General features: G+C 35.8%; 1 protein-coding gene across 1 annotated transcript in view; it reads right to left on the minus strand.

Moving 5' to 3' along the window:
- SNTG2 (syntrophin gamma 2) overlaps positions 1-21360 on the minus strand; it is a 131960-nt gene that overhangs the window by 101750 nt on the left and 8850 nt on the right. Inside the window, exons 3-4 of the mRNA XM_014309157.2 lie at positions 8898-8954; positions 8753-8810 (exon numbers count right to left, since the gene is read on the minus strand). Of these exons, the coding sequence (XP_014164632.1) occupies positions 8753-8810; positions 8898-8954 (115 nt within the window). The remainder of the gene's footprint in view (positions 1-8752; positions 8811-8897; positions 8955-21360) is intronic.

The following is a 21360-nucleotide window of genomic DNA, read 5'->3' on the forward strand; positions in this document are numbered from 1 at the left end:
TCCAAGGATGATGTTCTGTGGGATGGAATATTTCTTTGCCATGGAACATATTTTTGGCCAGTTCGGGTCACCTCTCCTGGCCATGCTTGCTCCCAACTTCTTGAGCAACTTGTTTACAGTCTTTGATTTAGGGAAAGTACTATTTAGCTAGAATTAAAATATCAGTGTGTTATCAACATCATTCCCATACTCAATCAAAGACATAGCACTGTACCAGCTACTAAGAAGAAAATTAATCCCATCCCAGCTGAAAACCAGGATACAAAAGGCATGTTTGAAGAGGCAGAACAGAAAGAGATCATGAATGAAAGCAGTTGATGAGGAGGCTCCTTATATCCATACTGTAAGTTTCAGGGGTTTTAAACGAGATCAGACTGGTCCTCCAGTCTAAGTGCTCTCAAGTAAAGAGAAGCTGACCAAGGAAAATTAGTACAAAAAACTTCTGTTTTGTGGACCTCTAAGCAGCCTATCCTAGGGCACACCAGTGCCACACTGTGATGCACTCCTGCTGCCACTAACACCTGCAAGAGGCCCCAGCAGGCAGAAGCAGACTTTGCTTACAAGTACTGCAACAGTCCCTGAAACTGGAATCAGTGTAGAACCTGGACAGCAACCAAACAAGGTGAAACACAGGGACAGCACATCCTCAGCATCCTTGAGGAGGAAAATCCTAGCAAGCCAATCCTCAGATACTACTCTGTCTCTGTAGGGGTCACAGTCAGATTCAGGCTCCAACCCCTGCAGCAAGGCAGATGTGCTTGTTTGCTCTCCAACAAGTACCAGTCAGCCAATCTGTGGGCCACAGACGTGATGAGGACAGCACATGTGGGCAGCAGCAGTGCTGCCTCCCTGAGGCCCTGTGCTGTTGGCTCTGCTGGGCAGTCAAAGCTGTTGCTTTTGGGAAGATCTGCAGGAAACAGCAATATAGGAAAAAGCACAGTAAATAAGAAATGTGGAAATCTAAGAAACGAATTTGGAAAAAATTCCTGTAAGACGTGGCAACTGAAAAATATAGGGCAAGAAAGCAAATAATACTGAACCAGAAAATGTTTGTGTGAAAGTTGAGATCCTGATGGAAGAGTGCATGATGAAGATTTGTGGGCACGTAGGTAGGTACATTTTCCCAGATGTTCAGGTATCTGTGATCCACTGGATAATGACACAACAGCACAGTTGTGCAACATTGTCTAAATCTTCTGAGAAAATTGCTGCATTGTAACAAAAGTTATAAGAAAACACATAGAGTAGTATTCATGCAAAAAAGGAAAGACTAAATTCTAGAAACAGCTAAAATTCTTGAAATAACGCTATTTAACACCTCAAGGTTTAAAAGGAAAAGCAGTGATATGAAAAGGTATAAAACCTCAAGGAAGAAAACTGGGTAAATGGAGGATTGTAACTTGGCAGCATAGAAGACAATGCCCTTGTCTTCTATGGAGCAGTGAAGGCTGAACCTTTCCCCCAGGACTGTTGGCTGCCAGATCAGCAAAGACCCATTGCTCATTCACAAGGGTGTTGAATACTGCAATACCCCCAGAAACCTCATGTGTGTTAGCCAATACATTTTATAGTTTAAGAGCACAAAGCAATTATATCCTGCTTGCAGAATCTTGAAAAAAAAAATCAAGGCTGTCCACACAAGTAAATGAGAGAAGGAGCATTATGTGGTCAATACCAAACACTCTATGAACTGAAACAAGCACAGCATTTGGGACAATCAGAAAATTTTCTCTAGAAGTGCATTATGTTGCATACTAAACCAATAAGCTGGACACCTGCTGCTTGCTTTCATGTCTATGATGAAAGTCTTTGGGTTTAGGCAACGGTCTATAATTTAAAATCAATGATGGTTACTCAAAAATACGTTTATCATACATGAAATTGTAGAGGGTGTGTCACTACAATGCAGAATTTACAATATAGTTTAGAAATATATTTTAAAAAAAGTGACTGGAAAAACTACTTGGACACAAAAAGTCAGTCCTGTTTCTGTAAGGCATATTTTAAACCTGAAGACATCTATTGATGTTTCCATGAAATCACATTCTCCCTACATGACAAAAATATTAAGTAAAATCTTCCACACTTCATGAAAGTTTCTCCCACTTATATACAAAGGTGCTTATGAAAGGCAACTCTAAAATTATCAGTCACTATGTGTAAAATAAAGCAACACTAAAACCAAAATACTTCAAAAAGAGCTTTGGGCTACCACAGAACATATAGCCTTATTCACTGAAAAAATAAATGCAACTTTTTCAGATTCCAGTTTGCCTCTTGAAGTTTTACTTGAAAAACAGTGCTAGATCACCTTTACTCTTCATCTCTTTAAAGAGGTTTAATGCTGATTAAATACTGTACATTGATTAAATTCAAAAGTAACACTGAACAAAGGAAAGCAGGATGGAAATATAAAAGGGCTTATGCTGAAGTAATGGTATGAAAATAATCATTAAAAAACCTAAAATCTTATTTTTGTGTATATTAGATTTGAAAAATTTTCCCAAATGTAAATGATCCATCATTCTAATCTCTAAAAAAACCCCAACCTCTAATGGTGGCATGAACTATTAAAATTCTTTTGCACTCAGTGAGAAGGGAAAAGAACCAGTAATTCTGGCTTTGCTTTGCTTAATTTTCTTATCCACTAAGACTGAAGAAGGGCTGTATCAAATTTGCCAAAATTTCCAAGGTAGTGAAATGGTAAATTTACTGAACAGTCTCTGGAAATACTTACTTACAACTAGTTAATTAATGCACATCTCTATGCAGATTTTGATCTGTAGATAATCTGATGTCTTTATATTTTTCAAGATTGGTCACAGTACATATTTTCACTCAATTTTTGTTGAATTCCTGAATCACACAGGAAACATACAAGGTACTATGTCTTATGACAAAAAATGCTGCTTAAAGCACACAGTGAGCTGCACTGACTTCATGGATTTCTCAATTCACAAGCTTAACATTAAACATATGCATAAGTATTTAACTGCATGAAGAAAATACAAAGGAATAGTTAAGAAACAGGATGAAATGAAAAGATTGTGAAAAATTAGTATTAAGGATGCAAAAGACAGCTTCAATATATCCAGATGTATTTTTCCCCTCCTCTTCCATGAATTGCACATAATTACACTCCTGACTGTAAAGATATACCTGCTGCAAGCAAGACCTTTAATCTGTGATTTAAAACACAACTAAATCAACTCAATTATTGACAGACATTGAACCTTAAATACATTCTTACTAGGCTGAATAGAAAAAAATTCCTGAATCAGGGATCAAAGTACCTTACTTTTACTTGTTGATCTTCAATAGTTCATTAAGATTTTCCTTCAATTAACAGGTACTGCCTTTCATGGCCTGTCTAGTCTTGAGAAGGCAACAGTTAAAAAGAAATCAAAAATGTTGAGAATGTTCTTCCATGCCTTCTGAAAATAAGTTTAGAGATGGAAGCATAGGTCCATGAGAAAGAACAATAAGTATGCTAACTTCATATATCATTAGCTTCCTAATAATAAAGAAAAATAACAATGTCAAAGACAATAAAAGATTGATAGAAAATAAGATTAATGCTAAAACAAAAACCTGAAGAAATTTTAAAGTGATATTAGGAAATAATAGCCAAAAATTAAACACCACCCAGCTTCAGCTGTCTTATATTCTAATGAGGCCTTATGTTCTAATGGGGCTATATGTTCAAAGATGGCCTTGTATTCAGTCTTCACCTTCATTAGCATGAGGTGTAACAAATTTTTGATCCATTCTGGGTTCCTTATAAACCTAAATACCGCTGTTTACCTTTAACTCATCCTTAATATTGAGCTGGCTGGCTCAGTGGAATCAATCTCCAAGGCTGATGAAGCTAAGGTGAATACAGCAGGGATGAAGAGCATCAGCTGTGGATACAACCATGCTGTGCAGCTCAGTGCCATCTCACATCATGACCACCAGCTTGTTCAGACTGGGCTGGGTTACTGTGCTTGTACCCTTTTGGTGATGAGTCAACACCAAAACCCAGAAATACACCCATGCAGGAGGTATCACGGACAATTTCACACCGAACCATCTTTGGCATGGGAAACTGTTAAAAGCCCTCATCAAACTGATGCCATGTCCTCCAGACAGTCCTGAATTCAGGAACCAGGATGTGATATTTGGACACAGTCTGTGTTTGCAGAGCACATGGTTTTACACCAAGAATGTTTCAGTTGCTGAATGTCTGGAGTTCATTCCAGTCCTGGACAGCATCAGTTAGAAATGCACTTGGCATAAAACAGAAGATTTTCCAACACAGCAGAACGTGAGTTATGAGTCAACTTTTGCTACAGAAGGTGGGGAAATGCATTCAAAATAAGATTTTGATTAATTTTGGCTCTTAAGGGAGATTTTTTTGAAACTGGTACAGTGCAAACTAATCCTAATCCATTGCACTTTATTTAATTTTATTTACCTATTTTCATCACGCCTCATGAGCTGAACCCACTGCCCTGTTTCATCATTGCTGCTTGTCTGACTTCACAAATTACATGAGCTATGAGCAGAACTAGCAGCAGTAGTCAAATTATTGCAAGAGCTCTCATAAAATGAAAAGTTGCATCAGATGAAAATGTGATTGTTAACTGGATAATTCTGCAACAAAACAGCACTTTATTGTTTGATGTTTTAACAACCAAAATTTCCAATATTATATGTGGTAAATCATTTATACATAGGATGAACTTCGATTTCAAAATCCATTCATTTTTACAACCTCCACCATCTAGATTCCACAAACTCAAAGAATCTTCAGTAATTAAAAATGGGAATACACAGAGAAAGATGTAAACACATGAAATCTTGTATACTTTATCCGCATATTGCATCTGGCAGATTCCCTGAAGTATTTTTTATGGATCTGATGAATTCACTGTACAACAAGAAAACCTGACTGATATGATTCTTTTCCAAGTTCTGGACATTACATTACATAGCTCTAAGAACAGGACTCTACATTTATTTGACTGTAAGTCCACAGCACTATTTACCTTAAATAGATTGTTAATATGATTTTACCACAGATATAAAAATATAACACACCTAGAAACTAATAGCAAATCACCAATCAATGTACAACAAGTACCATGTACTCCATCTTAAGCCAGTTTCAAAAGGAAAAAACCAAAACCAATACTGTATTAAATTACATTTAAAAAAACCTCACAACCCAAACCAGCCTGAATCAGGCTTATAGAATATTATTTGGAAGTTTCAACATCAATGATCTGGGAGATTATCAGCAATGTTGTTAATACCCTGAGTCAACTGATGATTTAACAAACTTGGTTTTGGAAGTGAAATAATTTCCTATGGGATAAAAATTACTCTGTGGCTAATTATATCATTTTACTTTCAAGTTTATAACTCTACATTATATTTTAAAGTTTGCACTTACTTTTTCTCATTCTGACACAAATTTATTCCCTCTGAAATTAACTTTAGCAAAAGTTTTAGAGGTAGGAAAAAATTTTCTGTGATTTGCAATAGATTAGTCTCCAGCACTGAGTGACCAAATAATCTTGTATTTCAAAAATGTAGAGTTATGCTCTTGAACTGAGTTTCTGTGTATGTTTCAGTGAACTTGTTCAGGAAAGAAGAGATCTAGAATAACTTAATTTGAAATTTATAAACACAGTGATCACAGCTGAGAGGTCAAAACTATAGGAGTAGTATTTATAAACACTGCTGCTAAGGATGTGCTTCTGTTAAATAACGAAATGAAATCCTATTGAAATGTTCATCCTATTTCAAAAACTGAAGAAGAAATGCTGTCAGCCGATGCTTAGGTCAGTGCCAACAAAATCACTTATCACTGTTTGAAAAAATTAAACAGTACAAAAATAGACAAACTAATTACTTTATTTAGATAGCACAAAGGTTATAGCAATCTAAAAGAGAAATAACTGGGATTTTTTATTATGCTTCTACCTTTGGAACTAAAAATATTACTATATCCATACAAAGTAAGGTTGTAAACATTATTTTATAGTGTTATCATATAAAAGGCATTAAATTTCATGAAAAGTATCAAAAATTATCAACCATTTTAGGAAATCAGCTTTTTAGTTATTAAGGAGAATTTTACTCATGTACGTTCGGGCATTTTACTCAAGTACAGAAAACAGTAAAATGCCTGATAAGAAATTGTTTTTTTATCAGGTAAATTATTTATTTTCTAATCTTACTGCACAATACAGCCTTTTTTATTTTTTAAAATTCAGTTTATTTTCTTGAAGCAGCAATGAATCTTACTGCTTAACTAAAGACCACTCTTAAAGCCAGCCAATCAGTTTCACTGTTATTAGCACCTTGTGAAATGAAAGTCCATTGGTGATTTATCTACATTTTGAATATACAGATTTTCAGTCCAAAGCTTAGTTTTAGATAAATCTGCACTGGTCTCATCTCTCTGTCATGCATAACACATTATAATAACACATTATATTCTCATTACATTAACATTATATAACACATTATAGTCTCATTATATTAAACTTCTTACAGATATTCTTTTCTATGTAAATACATTTGTTTTTTGGTATGCATGTCTGTATCAATATATATATTATATAAATGGAGAGAGAATGCACATATTTATAGAACACATCTTATTTTCCCTTCATTCCTTGCCAGATTGTTTTCTCTTACATTAAAACATTAGAATCTAAAACCAGAAATATTGCCTCAATGTCACCTGTGAGATAAATTTAGACATGTTCTCTTACTTAATTTCCAGTTATGTATAATACTAGAAGAATAACACTGTGAATAGCCTTTGTTATTATCTTCCTCCTGTACTGAATAACAGCACCTCTCTGAGATCTGTGAGATCATATATATATATTAAAAAAAAAAAGATTTGCAGTATAAGAATGTTGAGCACTTCCAAAATTCTTCTGAAAATCTTTTGATGCTCTTTAGAAATATTTATTTTCTGGAAGAAAAAACCAAACAAAAACTCCACTCTATTTTCTCTTGCACAGAAATTCAGTAACCGGAATGGAGTGCTATAAGCCATGTGCCCCAAAAAGCATTTCTATCTCAGATCTCTGATCTGTAGCACCTGCAGCAGTACCTGAATCACAGACTCACTCAGGCTAGAAGGGATGCAGGAGCTAACTGGAACCTGCCTGACTACTTCCTTCATACCTTGCCAGGTGTATCAATGTCTTTATTCCATTCACTGATCCAGCCAGGAACATTTCATACAGGCTTAGTGTGACACAGCACTGCCCCTGGTTATAATCACTACTGATTTTGGAGTTTTCTCAGACAAAAGATTATAAGATTTTAAAACAAGTACATTCTGAGGAGCGATTTTCAAATTTGAAGTAAAAAGCTGACCCCATAAAATTGTTGTTGCATTTGTTTCTCTACAAATAAATACAGATAAAGAATAACTACTCACAGTGTACAAAACTTTGAATGTAAGTATTCTACATACAAACTCACTACTAACCTTGGTTGAGAGTACTATGCCCTAAGAGAGCAGGACATAGCTTTCCTTGCTGGTGATTAATTTCCTGAATTACTTCCCTTCAATCTGAATGCTTACATTAATTTATTGTTATTATTTTAATGCACATTTTCTTGGTATTGTTATAAATACTGTGTATTTAAGGAGCATATCGCTATTCCATATACAGTAATACAGTTGATATAAAAACACCTTCTCTTCCTCACTGCAGAAACAATGTTATAAAAAGAAATGTAAGTAGTGTACACAGGAAACTTGAAGCAGTGTTTCCAATAGGATACAGGAATAGACAATCCATTCAATATTCATTAGGTATCAGATGAAATCAGGTATTCATTTCAAGTAAAAAAGGACCCCCTGAAGAAGATGCAGAGGAGAAAAATCAGCACAGTATGTGACCTAGTAAAGCTTGAGTCTAAACATGGTGTCAAGCAAATGTGCTTAACCATCATTACAGCAAAGCAGGAAAAGAGCCTGATGAGTGAAAAAGATCATGTCAGTGGCTTTGAGACCTTTAAGGAGCAAGACATACACTGAGGATCACAATCTTTGTCTTCTTTTGAAGGAAAGATTACATGAAATGGGTAGATTTATACTAGGGAAGAGAGGAAACACATAGAAGCTTTGGAAGACAACAAATCTTAAAATATGTAAAAGAATGCCACAGAAAACAAAAGAACAAGCTTATCCCCATGTCCACACATCCATCAGAGAAGAGAACATGACTTTGCTTTTGGTCATCTAAGACCCTTAGTTCATGTTGCAAGGCACTGCCCACCCACATGCAACTTTTCCTCACTAAAGAGCCCCTTTGTTTTCCAGACCAGTTCTCCAACTTGCCAAGTTCAGTTTCAGGTATGAAAAGGTCTCCTAAAGGTTCCTTTTGCTAGATAAATGTCAATGTAATACTTAACCAAGATAGACTGTACTGATTTAGGTGTTGTGTTATCTTCACTATAATAAACATTACAAATTACTCTCTGGGGGCACCTAGGCACAGTTAGTCATACCATATAGTAGTGAATTACTGTGTGGGAAAAAAAAAAAGTTGGTTTGTACTTTTTCTATCCTTTGCATTATATAAGTACATCAATAGATTTCCTCTATCATACTTATGTTTTTTCAAGTCACTTTAAATATTTTTTTTATAACATAACTGTCTTACCAAAATAAAAACAGATTCCTGAAACTATTAGTATCTACAGCACTATATAAGTAAATAGCATAAGTTACCTGCTTGGTTTTTAAATATTTTTGATATGACGACAGGCACTTTGTGCTCAGCACCACCCTGTAAGAGAGAGATATTAACCATGAGATCTCAAGACTGAAGTGGTTATACTGAAATTTAAAAGAAGAAAAGAGATGTTACCCATACCTTTATGCTTAAGCCCAAGCCACCAACTGGTTGTCTATGAAGTGTAACAGTTCTGTGCTTTAAAAAATTGCAGAAAAAATAAATTTAGGTGAAAATACAATATCTAAATAAGCATAAAAGATTTTCCTAGGTTCTCATTTACTTATAAAAATTCCTAAAAGTAGTCTAGAATCTGAATAATCAGTTCTGAAGTATCATTCAATATTGATTTATAGGAACTTAATTAATTCTTTATCACAGAGAGCGGAACTTGTGAGTTGTGTATTCAGACTTTAGTATGATTTTCTATCTCTGATGTGATATTCTTCCTGAACAGAAATTTGTACATACTTTTCCTTTGGCAAGGGAAAACTATATGAAGAACTCAGATATGTATATTTTCATAGCTATTGTGCATGCATATTTGTTCTAGTTTTTCAACCAAAACTACCAGTGCTTTCTATTCTATATCTTCAGATCTCTATATTTTTTTGGTAGCATTTGCTGAAAACTTTTAGTCATAGTCTACTTCAAATGTTTATTTTTTCATTTCAGTTTTAGGTGTGTAAGGAAGAAAAACCTTTATTAATATTTTTCTAGAGAAACCTATCATATGTTTAACTCTATGCTGAATTTGACGTTTCAATAATGTGTAACTCATGGTGCCTGACAACATAATAATAGCACTTCATCTGTTGACAATAATTATACAGTTGATGGGAACTTTTTTTGGAACATATTGAACAGTAGTGCATAGAATGCCATCTTTACAATAATTCCTGAACATATTTTTTTTTTCTCTGTGTGTGTTTTACAATTTCACCAATTCAGATAAATATAAATTTTTATTTCAGTAGCCAAGACCAGAATCTTATGATAACAAGCTATTTTAATATATATAGATTTTTTTTGTAACACTCATAATGCTAGACATATGTTCATATTGACTCAGGGGAAAACGAAACAAAATATATCTGGAATTTCAGTTTCATTTTAGGTAGATAATAATCCATATTCTAAATAAAATAGGAATTGTTTCATACATTTTCAAAATTGCTTCTGTTCCAATGAATACTGTACTTCACTAGTCTATGCTAAAAATTGATAACTGCTGCATTTTGAACATGGCACCTGACATGTCAAAAGATTTATATGATTAAATTTCAGCTGATATAAAGCAGTCTCTTTGAAATCCATGCTAATGCAAATTTTTTAATAGGTTTTTTCTTCATTTGGAACTGCATCATAACTTTTGATCAAAATTATCACACTCACTGACAAAGTTCAGATCCAATCTGAATCAGAATACATCCCTAACTTTGAATTCAGGGACTCCCAAGAGATGCTTTCCAGGAACTAATGGCTGCCTGCTTACTTCTTCTTTTACTCCACTTATACTCACACCTTGAAAATGTATTATCCTAATATATCCCATCACAAGAAGGAGACGATGGAACAAATATTTTCACTTTTTTGTGTGCTTTAGCATGATCATACAACAAATAGAAAGCTGCTATGTGAATAGCTTTAGAAGTTTTATAAAAAAGACAAGTAGGGTACTACTTATTGGCATCTTATACTTTCAAATAGAGCTAACATGCATTTTTATATGATTGACAGGCAGTCCTATGAAGCAATATACCAATGCATAATATTGGTATAATATTGATATTTCTATTTAAATGGTTCATAGAATACCTATTACCTATAAATAGTCCATAGAATACCTATTACAGGTATTCAAATATTTCCATTTAAAGAAGATATTAAACTCATATTTAAATGATTCCTACATAACAGCTTAGTAAAGGCTATGTTTAAAAACTGCAAAAACTTTCTTCTTTTCAAGATATTCAAATTGCAAAGTAAAATGCTAAAAGCTGAGCATGCTTAAGTATCATGATCAAGATAATTTACATAAATTAATTTCAATTCTATGATCATATATAATTTGCTATGACTAGAAAAACAACTTTCGTGCCCTGTCTGGCTTTTCTAAGGAAACATTAATAGCTGCTGTCAGAAAAAGGACAATTCGTTCAGTAGACTTTAGGTCTGAATCAGTCCTGAATTTGTTATGCAAGGACAAAATTTCATGACTAAGAAATTTGGACTGAAACCCACAGTAGCATTGCAAGTAACTATGAAAGAAAACTCTGCTCCAAAACATCTTGCCAAAACTGAACTGCAATGTTTGTGGGGAAATAAACAAACCTATCTTTTTGTGACATTAATGTCATGCGCATATGCAGCTGAAAACCCAATGTGTATGTCTCAGTCAAACAAACAAACAACTTATTTCACTTTTTGGTTGCCTACAGGCTAGATATAATTTTTCTTTCCAGATGAATTTATTTATGATTTTAGAGTGAAGTGAGACAGACATTTGTATCAGTGTTAGAAAATAACAAAAGCAGTGCTATAGCTGACTGTGTAATTTTATTTCATTAAAGGCAAGGAAAACTCTTTAGACAGTCTTACTAATTATAAATCTGAACAGCAAAGCTGAAATTAACATTTTTTAAATTAACCTTTTTTGCTTTTAAAATAGCATTTTGTTTTGTTCAATAGTATCTACAGTTTCTTGAAACTCTTTATCCTCATGGGTTCCAAAGCACCCGATGTGTACCCTGTAACAATCACTCTTTACAGGTGTGCTACCAAGCAGAAGCAATTATGTACCCCCCATGGCACAACAGCCTGTTTTGTTTCCTGTTTCTAGGAGATTACAGGACAAAGTAGTACCCCACATAAAACTTCAGTATGCATTTGAATATACAGAATGTAAGAAATAAAGCTGTAATTGGCAGAATACCAATATAAAATATTGCTATATTTTTGAGACCTTTTATTGTTGCAAGCTGTGAACTGGTGAGGCAGAAAATTTTAGGAACTCCAAGAATGATGTCAGAGAGGGAATATATTGAAAAGCAGATACAACAGAAAATTTTATCCGTATAAGATGCAGACACCATTCAAAAGAACTCTATTTCAACAACTGTATAAAGAAGAGACTACTTGGTAACAGGTGCAGTGCTGCTTTTAACACCTAAAATGAATAATGCAGCTGAAAAAATTGCTATACTTTTATTAGCTGCAAACTGAATGACACAATTATGGGGAGAACTATATGGTCAAATACCCATCTTTTAGGTATGAGGTAGCTCTACACAAAAGACTTACTAGATTCTGTTAAAAAACAATGATGAGAGAAATTTTATCTCTGGGAGGGTCTTTCATGTCTTGTTATTTGCTCATATGAAGTGGTATGACTGAAGCTTAATGGGCAACATGAGAAGGCAATTGCAGTGCTTATTTCTGTTACTGTGTTTTAGGAAGATTTTATATCCACCTATGGGCCAATGCCTACCTAATATGTCATTAGTACCAGGTTGTTAACACCCAGGACTGGTACTTGTGGTAAGAGACCTCTCATCAGAAAAAAGTATTATATTTATCTGTCTATTTAGCTATTTATCTATTTATCTATCTATCTATCTACCTAAATGAATAACGTGCTATGGGGATTTCAGAAGAAGAATCTGCTTGAAGCACTCAAAAATCATTGATATAGAGAGACATTTTTGAAAAAAGACTCTGTCTGTACAATATTTTACTTTTCTGTTCCAGTCTGCATGAAAATATTAATGAATACAAATATTATTTCCAAGCATCAAAGTGAAGTACGCAGCAGAAAAGGCTGGGACACTTGACATAGTCCATGGCTTCACTGACCAATAACATTACAAGGTTAAATTCCTGGTACCAACTCCACTTGTTAGCCTGAGTCTGTGCCCATGGGCTAAAAGTAGCTGGGCTAAGCTCTGCAGTCATCAAGGGGTGCTGTGTGCCTTATACTACTTCAGACAGATATTGGCAAAAAAGGGTCAAACGATTATTATCAACAGTAACATTCGTAACAATGGCCACACCAACAAATCCCATGGAATTTAAGGGCACCACCAGGCTCAGGACCATGACACATCATCAAAATCACCAATTCAGACAAAAATCACTGGCTTTCACTCAAGGGGACTAATCACCTCTTCTTAACCCAGAAAATGAACATGGATACGTGTTTGATAAATGACCATGACTAAACATGGCCCCATGCTCAAACCACAACAGACTATTACCTTAATAGATAGCAGACCATTCCTTAAACATAAAAAGTGGATAAAGAAGATAGGAAAAAGTGAACAAAGAGAAGGAAATCATTGCTGCATTGTTTACAGGATTTTTTTTAAAGTAAATTTATTCCAACTTCTAAATTTGCATCTGGTATTTATTGAAAGAAGCAGTATCAGAAGTTCTCCTTACTTGTTGAAAGAAAGATGTCAAATTAACTACAGATACTACATGGCAGGTTTGCAATAGAAAAAAATGTAGTTTTCCACCCAGGCCCTTGGGAAACATACAGGGGAAAGGAAAATGCAAAACAAGTGCAATAATAAGACTTAAAAGAGAAGCCTGTAACCTGTCCTGTATAGATGCAAGGGAAGAAACAGTCTGATATCTGAAGGGGTAAGAAGATAGCTTGTCCTGGTTTCACTTGGGATAGAGTTATCTTTCTTGTTACAACTTAACATATCAGCCATATGTTCCTTTTCTTAGCAACTCTTGACAGGTAACATGATGAATTTATGAGATAGGAAATGACTGAAGAATCAGATCTTGTAAGAATGAGAGAACCAGTAAAATGTATTATAAAAGGCAGACATCCTGTTGGTTGTTAAACATCCCAAAAGATGAAAAGAGGATGTGGTGAGCAAGGATACGTTGAAATTCTTCAGGAAATTTTCTCCTCAAGATGGGGAGTACCCATGATGAGGGCTTTCTCAGCTCACAACCTCCACCTCTCCAAACCTTGATCTTCCTGAGCAAATTGTTCAGCATGTATTTAGCATTTTTTCAAATAGATATTTCCACTTCTGCTCATACAACCCTCACTTATTGACAGCAAAATTCCACCTACCCAGTGTCTGGCTGCAGGTTGCCCAGCACCTACTGGCTGACTGTGGCAGGAGTCACCCCCACTCCTCTCTACCACAGGTAGACAAAAATCAAAATATTATTTTGAATGTGAGAGTTTGAAGCTTTACTTCTTACACTGCACAGGTTCTCACCTTCTCCTAAAAGGACAGGAAGAATGCGCTAAAAATTAACTAAGGCACGTCAGCTGACGTTCAGTTTTGTATAAAGTCAAAGCAGATCTTTCCACGTGCTAAAACAGACCTGGGACATCTGCAGATTAAATATAATAACATTCTTATCAGTTTACATTATAATCTTACTGCAAATGTTATATTACCTTATTGCTGTAGGTAAAAGTTGATTGGTTTTCGTTTGTTTGTGTGGGGTTTTTTGTGGGTTATTTTGGGGTTTTTCTAAGGGGAAAGTGGTTTTTTTGGGCGAATTTCTGTGGAGATTTTAGATGAAAATGAAGTCACTCATTCTATTACAAACCTAGCCAAGTTAAGGGAGGATTATACAACAAAATCCAAAAACAAAACAACAAAAAACCCCAAACCATTTTTCTCACAGGTGTACAAAGAACAAGTATTAGACGCAAGTCACAACTTGCAAGAAAGGAAATTCCAGCTGAGCATAACAATAGGAAAGAACTTCACATGGTTAAGCATCAAGAGCTGCCCAGAGAGCTGGCAGCATCTCCATCCTTGGAGATATTCTAAACATGAATGAACAAAGCAATGTGGAAGCTATCACCACTTTCAGCAGCGGGTTGAATTAGATAACCTCAAGAGATCCCTTTCAAAATAAATTATTACGTGATTTATTCTAGTTAAGACAACTGACAAAGCCCATGGTGTTTTATTCCTCTGAGGGAAGGAATCGTATTAATGTGCCTGAATGAAAAACAGTCTCAATATGACTTCAGAATAATCCTCAGGTGCTTCTCCACTGAGTTGTCAAATATTCAGTTTTGGACAAGAGCTTTTTTCTGGCAAGTGGTGTGAAAAGACCCCAGACTCTTCTCAGATACAAATTACATCAATGGAGATCATCTAAAAATAAGGATTTCCAGAATTACTAATAACACATATAAGGCCCTGTGTATGATAATACTTTTGTCATTGAAAATTAGCTGATTACTTTTAATTTAAAAGGCATCCCATAACAACAAATTATAGCTAAATCCTGCCAGAATACAGCTTTTCTTTGAGTAATGCCAATCTGCATTCAGCTTTGCACAGCATTTCACAGGCTGGCTAGAGTGAAGATGAACAACAGAGGCTGAACCCATCAATATTCCAAATACTGATACTGGAAAGCCTCATGCTTCCATCACAGTCAGACAGTTTGCTCGTAACTGTTGAAAGTTTTAAACTGCTACAAGATCTCTCACAATGTGTATAAGCTACAATTTACCTGTCCTGATACTGTCATAGCTTCAAGTGTAATAGATTTATTGAAAATTCAAATAAAGGACACATATATTTATGTGTATGTGTGGCTTATCAAAGTTGTGATGCCTTTCTTTTATCTTGTTGGTATGAGTACACACCTTTAGCTGGACTCTTTCCACATTTCAGGATGAGATTGTTTTTCAGGGTATTCAAAGTGTCCTTTGCATTCTTCTGTTCTATTTAGCAGTCTTTTTTAAAGCTACTTATTATTTCTATCTTTATTATTAAAGTTTTTTTGTCATGCTGAAAAATACTCATATTTATTTTGTGATGCAAACTTCTAACTGCTCTCAGATTGGCAGCAAGACAAGCATATGACCTGTCATACTAAAGTTCCTAAGGAATTACTTGATAACTCTCTTCTAAGTATCTAGGTCAGCTTTCCAGAGCATGGAAAACAAATCACAAACTGTTAAATAATGTATTTTCTCCATACAAGTGATCTTAGTTTCAAAAGGAAGACTCTTAATCATTTACTTGATGCTTAAAACAAGATATTAAAAAAAAAGACCGAAATTGTTAATTATTGGCTTAAAAGAAAAACAATTTTGGACTAAAATACCACACCAGCAATGGTAGAACAGTCACTGGGCAAACTGTAATATTAGCAGTTCTTGAGAGAGAAATTTCCTTAGCTTAAATTAAAAAAACCTAGATTTTTTGCAGATTTGTTCCCTAGAGGTTTTCTAAGGTAACATTCTTCTGTGTCACTATTAGCATCTGAGGTATAAAGGAAAAGCCATAGAAATCTCATCAGGGATCTGAATAGTATTTTCAGACACTGCTTCTATTCTTTTAATCAAAACAAGTTATCTTGCTGCTTTTCTTCCTTATTCACCTACTTTACGTCATACTAAGACACAGTTTGTGAAGCTGAAACATGGAGTATCCAGAATACAAAGGTTTTTGTTATACCAATGCTATTAGACCCAAACCTCTGAGGAGTCCTCTTCCAATCAAGATGCCATCCACCTGCATTCAAAAACTCTTTGCCTGACCCATGACCAATTCAGAGACAATTTAGCTCTGTGAGAAGGACCAATCTGATAAAAAACCCAGATGGATTTCTGCTCTTTATCTTAGAAAAATAAAATGCAAAATAAAAGAAGAAAATGCTTATGAAAAGAGGAGAGTGTAAAACTGTGGGCTATCAACAGGAGAAGGATGAAGCAATATACATGGAAGAAAAAACAAATATTAAAGATGAGGTACTGTATGTAAGAAATGAATTTTAGAATGTGAAAAGAGAAAAAGTTCAAGCACAGTAATACGTTCATGAAGTAGAAACTTTAAAAATTAATGCCTTCCTGATTATCCTTTAACTAAAATTGATCATGCTCTGTCTGTCATGCGTTTAATTTATTTTTGTGAGTATTGTTTAACTTTAAACCTGGAGGGAAAAACATCTTCTGTTAAAAATACTTGACAGGTGGAGAAAGCTGTCTATTTATTTTCAATTCACCATTTCTGTCAATGCTTTTGTGTTCTTTTGGATTCTATGAGCATGCACCACTTCAGAGAATCACAGAATAAGTCTGTTTGGAAATAATCACAGTGGGTCATCTGGTCCAATCCCCCTGCTCAAGCAGGGACATCCCACAGCACATGGCACAGGATTGTGTCCAGACAGTTTTTGAATATCTCCAATGAAGGAGACTCCACAAGCCCCCAGGGCAATCTGTTCCACTGCTCGGTTACCTGCCCAGGGGGATATGGTGAGAGACAGTGACAAAAGCCTTCCTGAAGTTGAGGTTCAGCTGTTATCCATCCAGGTAGGTGTTTCATCATAGAGGGCAATCAGATTGGTCAATCATGATTTACTTTTAGTGAATCCACACTGACTATTCCTGGTGACTTGCTTGTCATCCATGTAGATAGAGATGTCCTCCAGAATGAGGCATTCAATCACGTTTCCAGGGATTGAGGTGAGGCTGACTGGATGCTAGTTCTGTGGATCCTCCTCCTTTCTCTTTTTGAAGACTGGGGGGGCATTTGTTTTTTTCCAGTCCTCAGGCACCTCTCCTGATTGCCACACCTTTTCAAGGATGGTCATGAGCAGCCTTGCTGTGGTATCCAGCATCCCTCTCAGCACTTGTTGATGCATCCACCCAGGCCCTTGGACTTGGGGATAGTCAGGTTTACCTAGGTGTTCTCTAATCCAATTCTCCTTGACCAAGGGAAAGTTTGCCTTCCAACAGTCCTTTTTCCTGGTTTCTTGGGTCAGATATTCCAGAGGTCTCATCTTACCAGTGAAGACCAGTGCAAAGTTGGCATTCAGTAATTCTTTCTTCTCTGTATCCTCTGTTATGAGGGCCCCTCTCCATGTAGTAATGGGCCCACATTATCCTTAGTTTTCCTTTTGTTACTGATTAATTTGAAAAAGCCTTTCTTGTTGTCCTTGACATCTTTGGCCAGATTTAATTCCAGGAGAAACTTGGCCTTCACTTCATTTGTACTTACTCTGACAACCTCGCTACATTAATTCCAAGTGGTCTGACTGCTTCCCTCTCCTCTGCATTTCCTCCTTACACTTGAGTAATGACAGGAGATCCTTTTTATCCATGCAGGTCTCTTGACACCTTTTCTCAGTTCCTTGCTCACTGGGATGCTTTGTTCTTGAGTCTGGAGGAAGCGATCCCTCAATACTAACCAACTCTCTTGGACCGTTCCTCCCTGAAAGGCCTTTTCCCATGGGATTCTTCCAAGAAGATCCCCTGAAGAGGCTAAAGGTAGTTCTCTAGCCCTGAAGAGGCTGAAGGTTACAATTTACTTGCTGCCCTGCTTCTCCTTGTTCTATACTGAACTTCACAATCTCAAGGTCTCTGCAGCCAAAGCTGCCCCCAACCTTCACATCTCCAACAAGGCTTTCCCTGTTTTTTAGTGAAAGGTCAAGGAGCACACCATTCCTTGTGGGAACTTCCACTACCCATGTCAGGGAGACGCCATCAATGATTTCCAGGTTCCTCCCATCCTGTTTGTGCTTCATGGTGCTGCTTCTCCAGACACGTCAGGGTGGTCAAAGTCCCCCAAAGAACCAGAGCCTGTGACTGTGGGGCTGCTCCGAGCTGCCTGTACAAGGCCTCGCCCACTCCTTCCTCCTGCCCAGGAGCCTGTAGCAAACACCCTCAACAGTGTCACTCTTGCTACTCTGCCCTTTTACCCTAACTCATAAGCTCTCAATTTGCTCATCATCCACCCCAAGACAGAGCCTGATGCATTCCAAGTTGCCTCGCTTAGAGGGCAACTCCACTGCTGTGATTCTGATGCACCCATACACTTATATACACCCTTCATCCTTGAAATCTGAACAGCCTAAACGTTACACCAAGTCATGAAGACTTGCTTAGAACAGTAGAATTTGCCAAGTCTGAAAATCTGAAATGCATCTTGATGGAACGATTGCGTGTTTAGCGCACAAATTTAAATTATATAAAAATTTATGAATAGTTATATAGACAATTATTTTCATAAGTGTAATATTATATAAAAAACACTGTAAAATATTACTTCCCTAATGAGCTCCAAATCCAGAAGAATATTTAGAGATACTTAAAAGCAGCTTGTCTACTGTGAAAAAATTTAATACCAAAAAGAAAGCAGCTGATTTTACATTATTTTGTCTATATACACCTTGAATTTCAAAATCGTGTTTTTCTCTCATTACTCTCTCATCAAGTCCAAGATTGCAAGAAGTGAAATGGGCTGAACTATCGTTAATTACAGTGAGCCAGGTATAAAATTTCTCATCAAAGGTGAAGCTTTCTCAATGCTTAAAAGTAGCTCTTAAATGAATGGCAAATGACAAAATATGAAACAAGAACAGACCTAGATGATGGTAGTAAAATGTATTTTATAGTAAGAGTCTTTTATGCTTGGGTATAATCTCTATCGCTGAAAGTCCCACTCATCACAGTAGCTTTAGTGATCACTGATGTCTTTACCAGTCCTCAGTGTAGCATTCAGAACTACACTGGACTAGCAGAGCTAAATATGCACAGCTGCAAATCCTGTCCTCAGTGTTCCTCAGGATCAACCTGTCAGTAAAAGGGAGGCTGGAAGCAAATGCATCCCACAAATGCTGTCCCACATTAGTGGCAGAAGAAAAAGTATTACTACAAGTAGAAACAGAACTTTCCTTTTCAACAATTTTCCATTCAAATATCCCACCTAAGAGGAAAAGTCATTCTATGCGCAGTTTTTTTCTCCTCCCACGCATTTGAGGTGAATACAAAAAGAAGGCCAAAGCTATTTCTATTTTTGTTGAAAATGAACTAATTTGATGAATGGCCATGTGTAAAATAAAGATTAACTAGGAGTACCTGAGAATGAAAAAGTACAGAGAAAGGAGAATAAATCAGTAAGACAATGTGATCATTTATGACTGCTGTAGCATTGACTTTCAGGTTACAATTTTCTATTAATATTTTGAATCATACAGAACAGGGAAGAAAACTATTTTCTTTAATCACTTGAAATATAAACCATTTATCTCTGGAATTTCTGTCATGTAACTGGAATTGTAAAACTTACCAAACTCAGCGCTAGACAACTACCAGCTATTTCAGCCTGATTTCAAATTCTGCTCTTGAGCTCCTATGTACTAGAAATTTATATATGATAAAGAAATGTTTATCTTCATGTTACGCTCAATTTGCGTTCATATTAAATGCTAGTTGTCCAGAAGTTTTTATTTGGTTCAAAGCATAATGCAGAAAAAGTGAATATGGCCATGAAGACAGTCTAACTCATTTTTCTCATTCAAGTTTGACAACAGCATCCTGTGAGAACTGCAGACAGCACTTTCAGAAAGGGATCTTGGGGAGATCTTGTAAGGGACACAGAAAAATAGATCAGACCCTTAAATTTTAGTTTTCAGAGTCTTCAGTGAGAAAAATTAGGGAAAATAAGGATAATGTAAACAATGTTTTCCAGGAAAGGGCAGCTTGGCAGAACTGCCCAGTCTTATTTCTCAATAGTATGAGGTAGGAGAAATCCCTTCTGAATGAGTGTCATACCTAGAGCCATGTTAATATTCTGCAACTCTAGCCTAAATTACTGTCTGAATTATATTTGAAATTCACTTACTTTTACACATTAACACTACATCTACAACCAAGAAAAAACTCTCTCGCTTTGCCACAGTCCTGGGAATCACTTCCTTCTAGACTCTACCCATTACTGTGATCACAACATCACCAAGAAACTTGGATTCATTTTATATGCAGTAGCTGCATATCCCAGCTAAGCCTCCTCTGCAAGGTCTATTACTTTCCAGAATTTATTTCAAAATTCAATTGCTTAAATATTATCAAAGCTTGCCTCCCTGCTGTGTCTTCCATCAGGAAATACTATTTAGAGTACCCATAAAATGTAGGAGGAAAAGGCATCAAAATCAGCCCAAATCTTGATACAAAAAGGAAGCGGCAGACTTGGTTGTTCAGGGTGGGTTTTTGTACTGCTTTAGGTTGGACATTGAGAATGTTGAGTGGGGGGTGACATGCTGTATTTTGGGTGTGGATCAATACATACAGAGAGTTGATACAGTATTTTCTCAGATGCACCTAGCTTGTGTTAATTCATTCGAGAAATAACCTATGATAATGTAGGATAGAATTTTGATTCTTCTTCTATGAGTTTCATACACAAGGCATTTAAACACCATCAATTCCATAGCAATCACTTATAATTATATGCACAGACACTATATACTGAAGTCTCATTATATTTTACTATGACTCTTGCAACTAGTTTGCATACAACTTATCAGCATTACCAGCAATGCCTGGTAAAAAAAAATACAACTGTGTTTTTTCATGCTTCTCAGTGAAGCAGAAAGTATATGCAAAGCTGATGAATGAGGCTTATACTTATCTCAGCAAACCAACCACAAGTGGACATGTCTGTCACTGATCAACCTTTTAAAACATTTTAGAGAGTAAGTCATGTTCCACAGAATTCCATGGACAAGTACTTAATGTTTTGAATTGCTAAAAGCGACTTCAAATTATTTTATGTGTGATACTACACAATTTATATAAATATTTACTGCAGCAGGA

The sequence above is a fragment of the Geospiza fortis genome, unplaced genomic scaffold (genome assembly GCF_000277835.1).
Source record: "Geospiza fortis unplaced genomic scaffold, GeoFor_1.0 scaffold139, whole genome shotgun sequence".
In the NCBI taxonomy this organism is placed as follows: Eukaryota; Metazoa; Chordata; class Aves; order Passeriformes; family Thraupidae; genus Geospiza; species Geospiza fortis.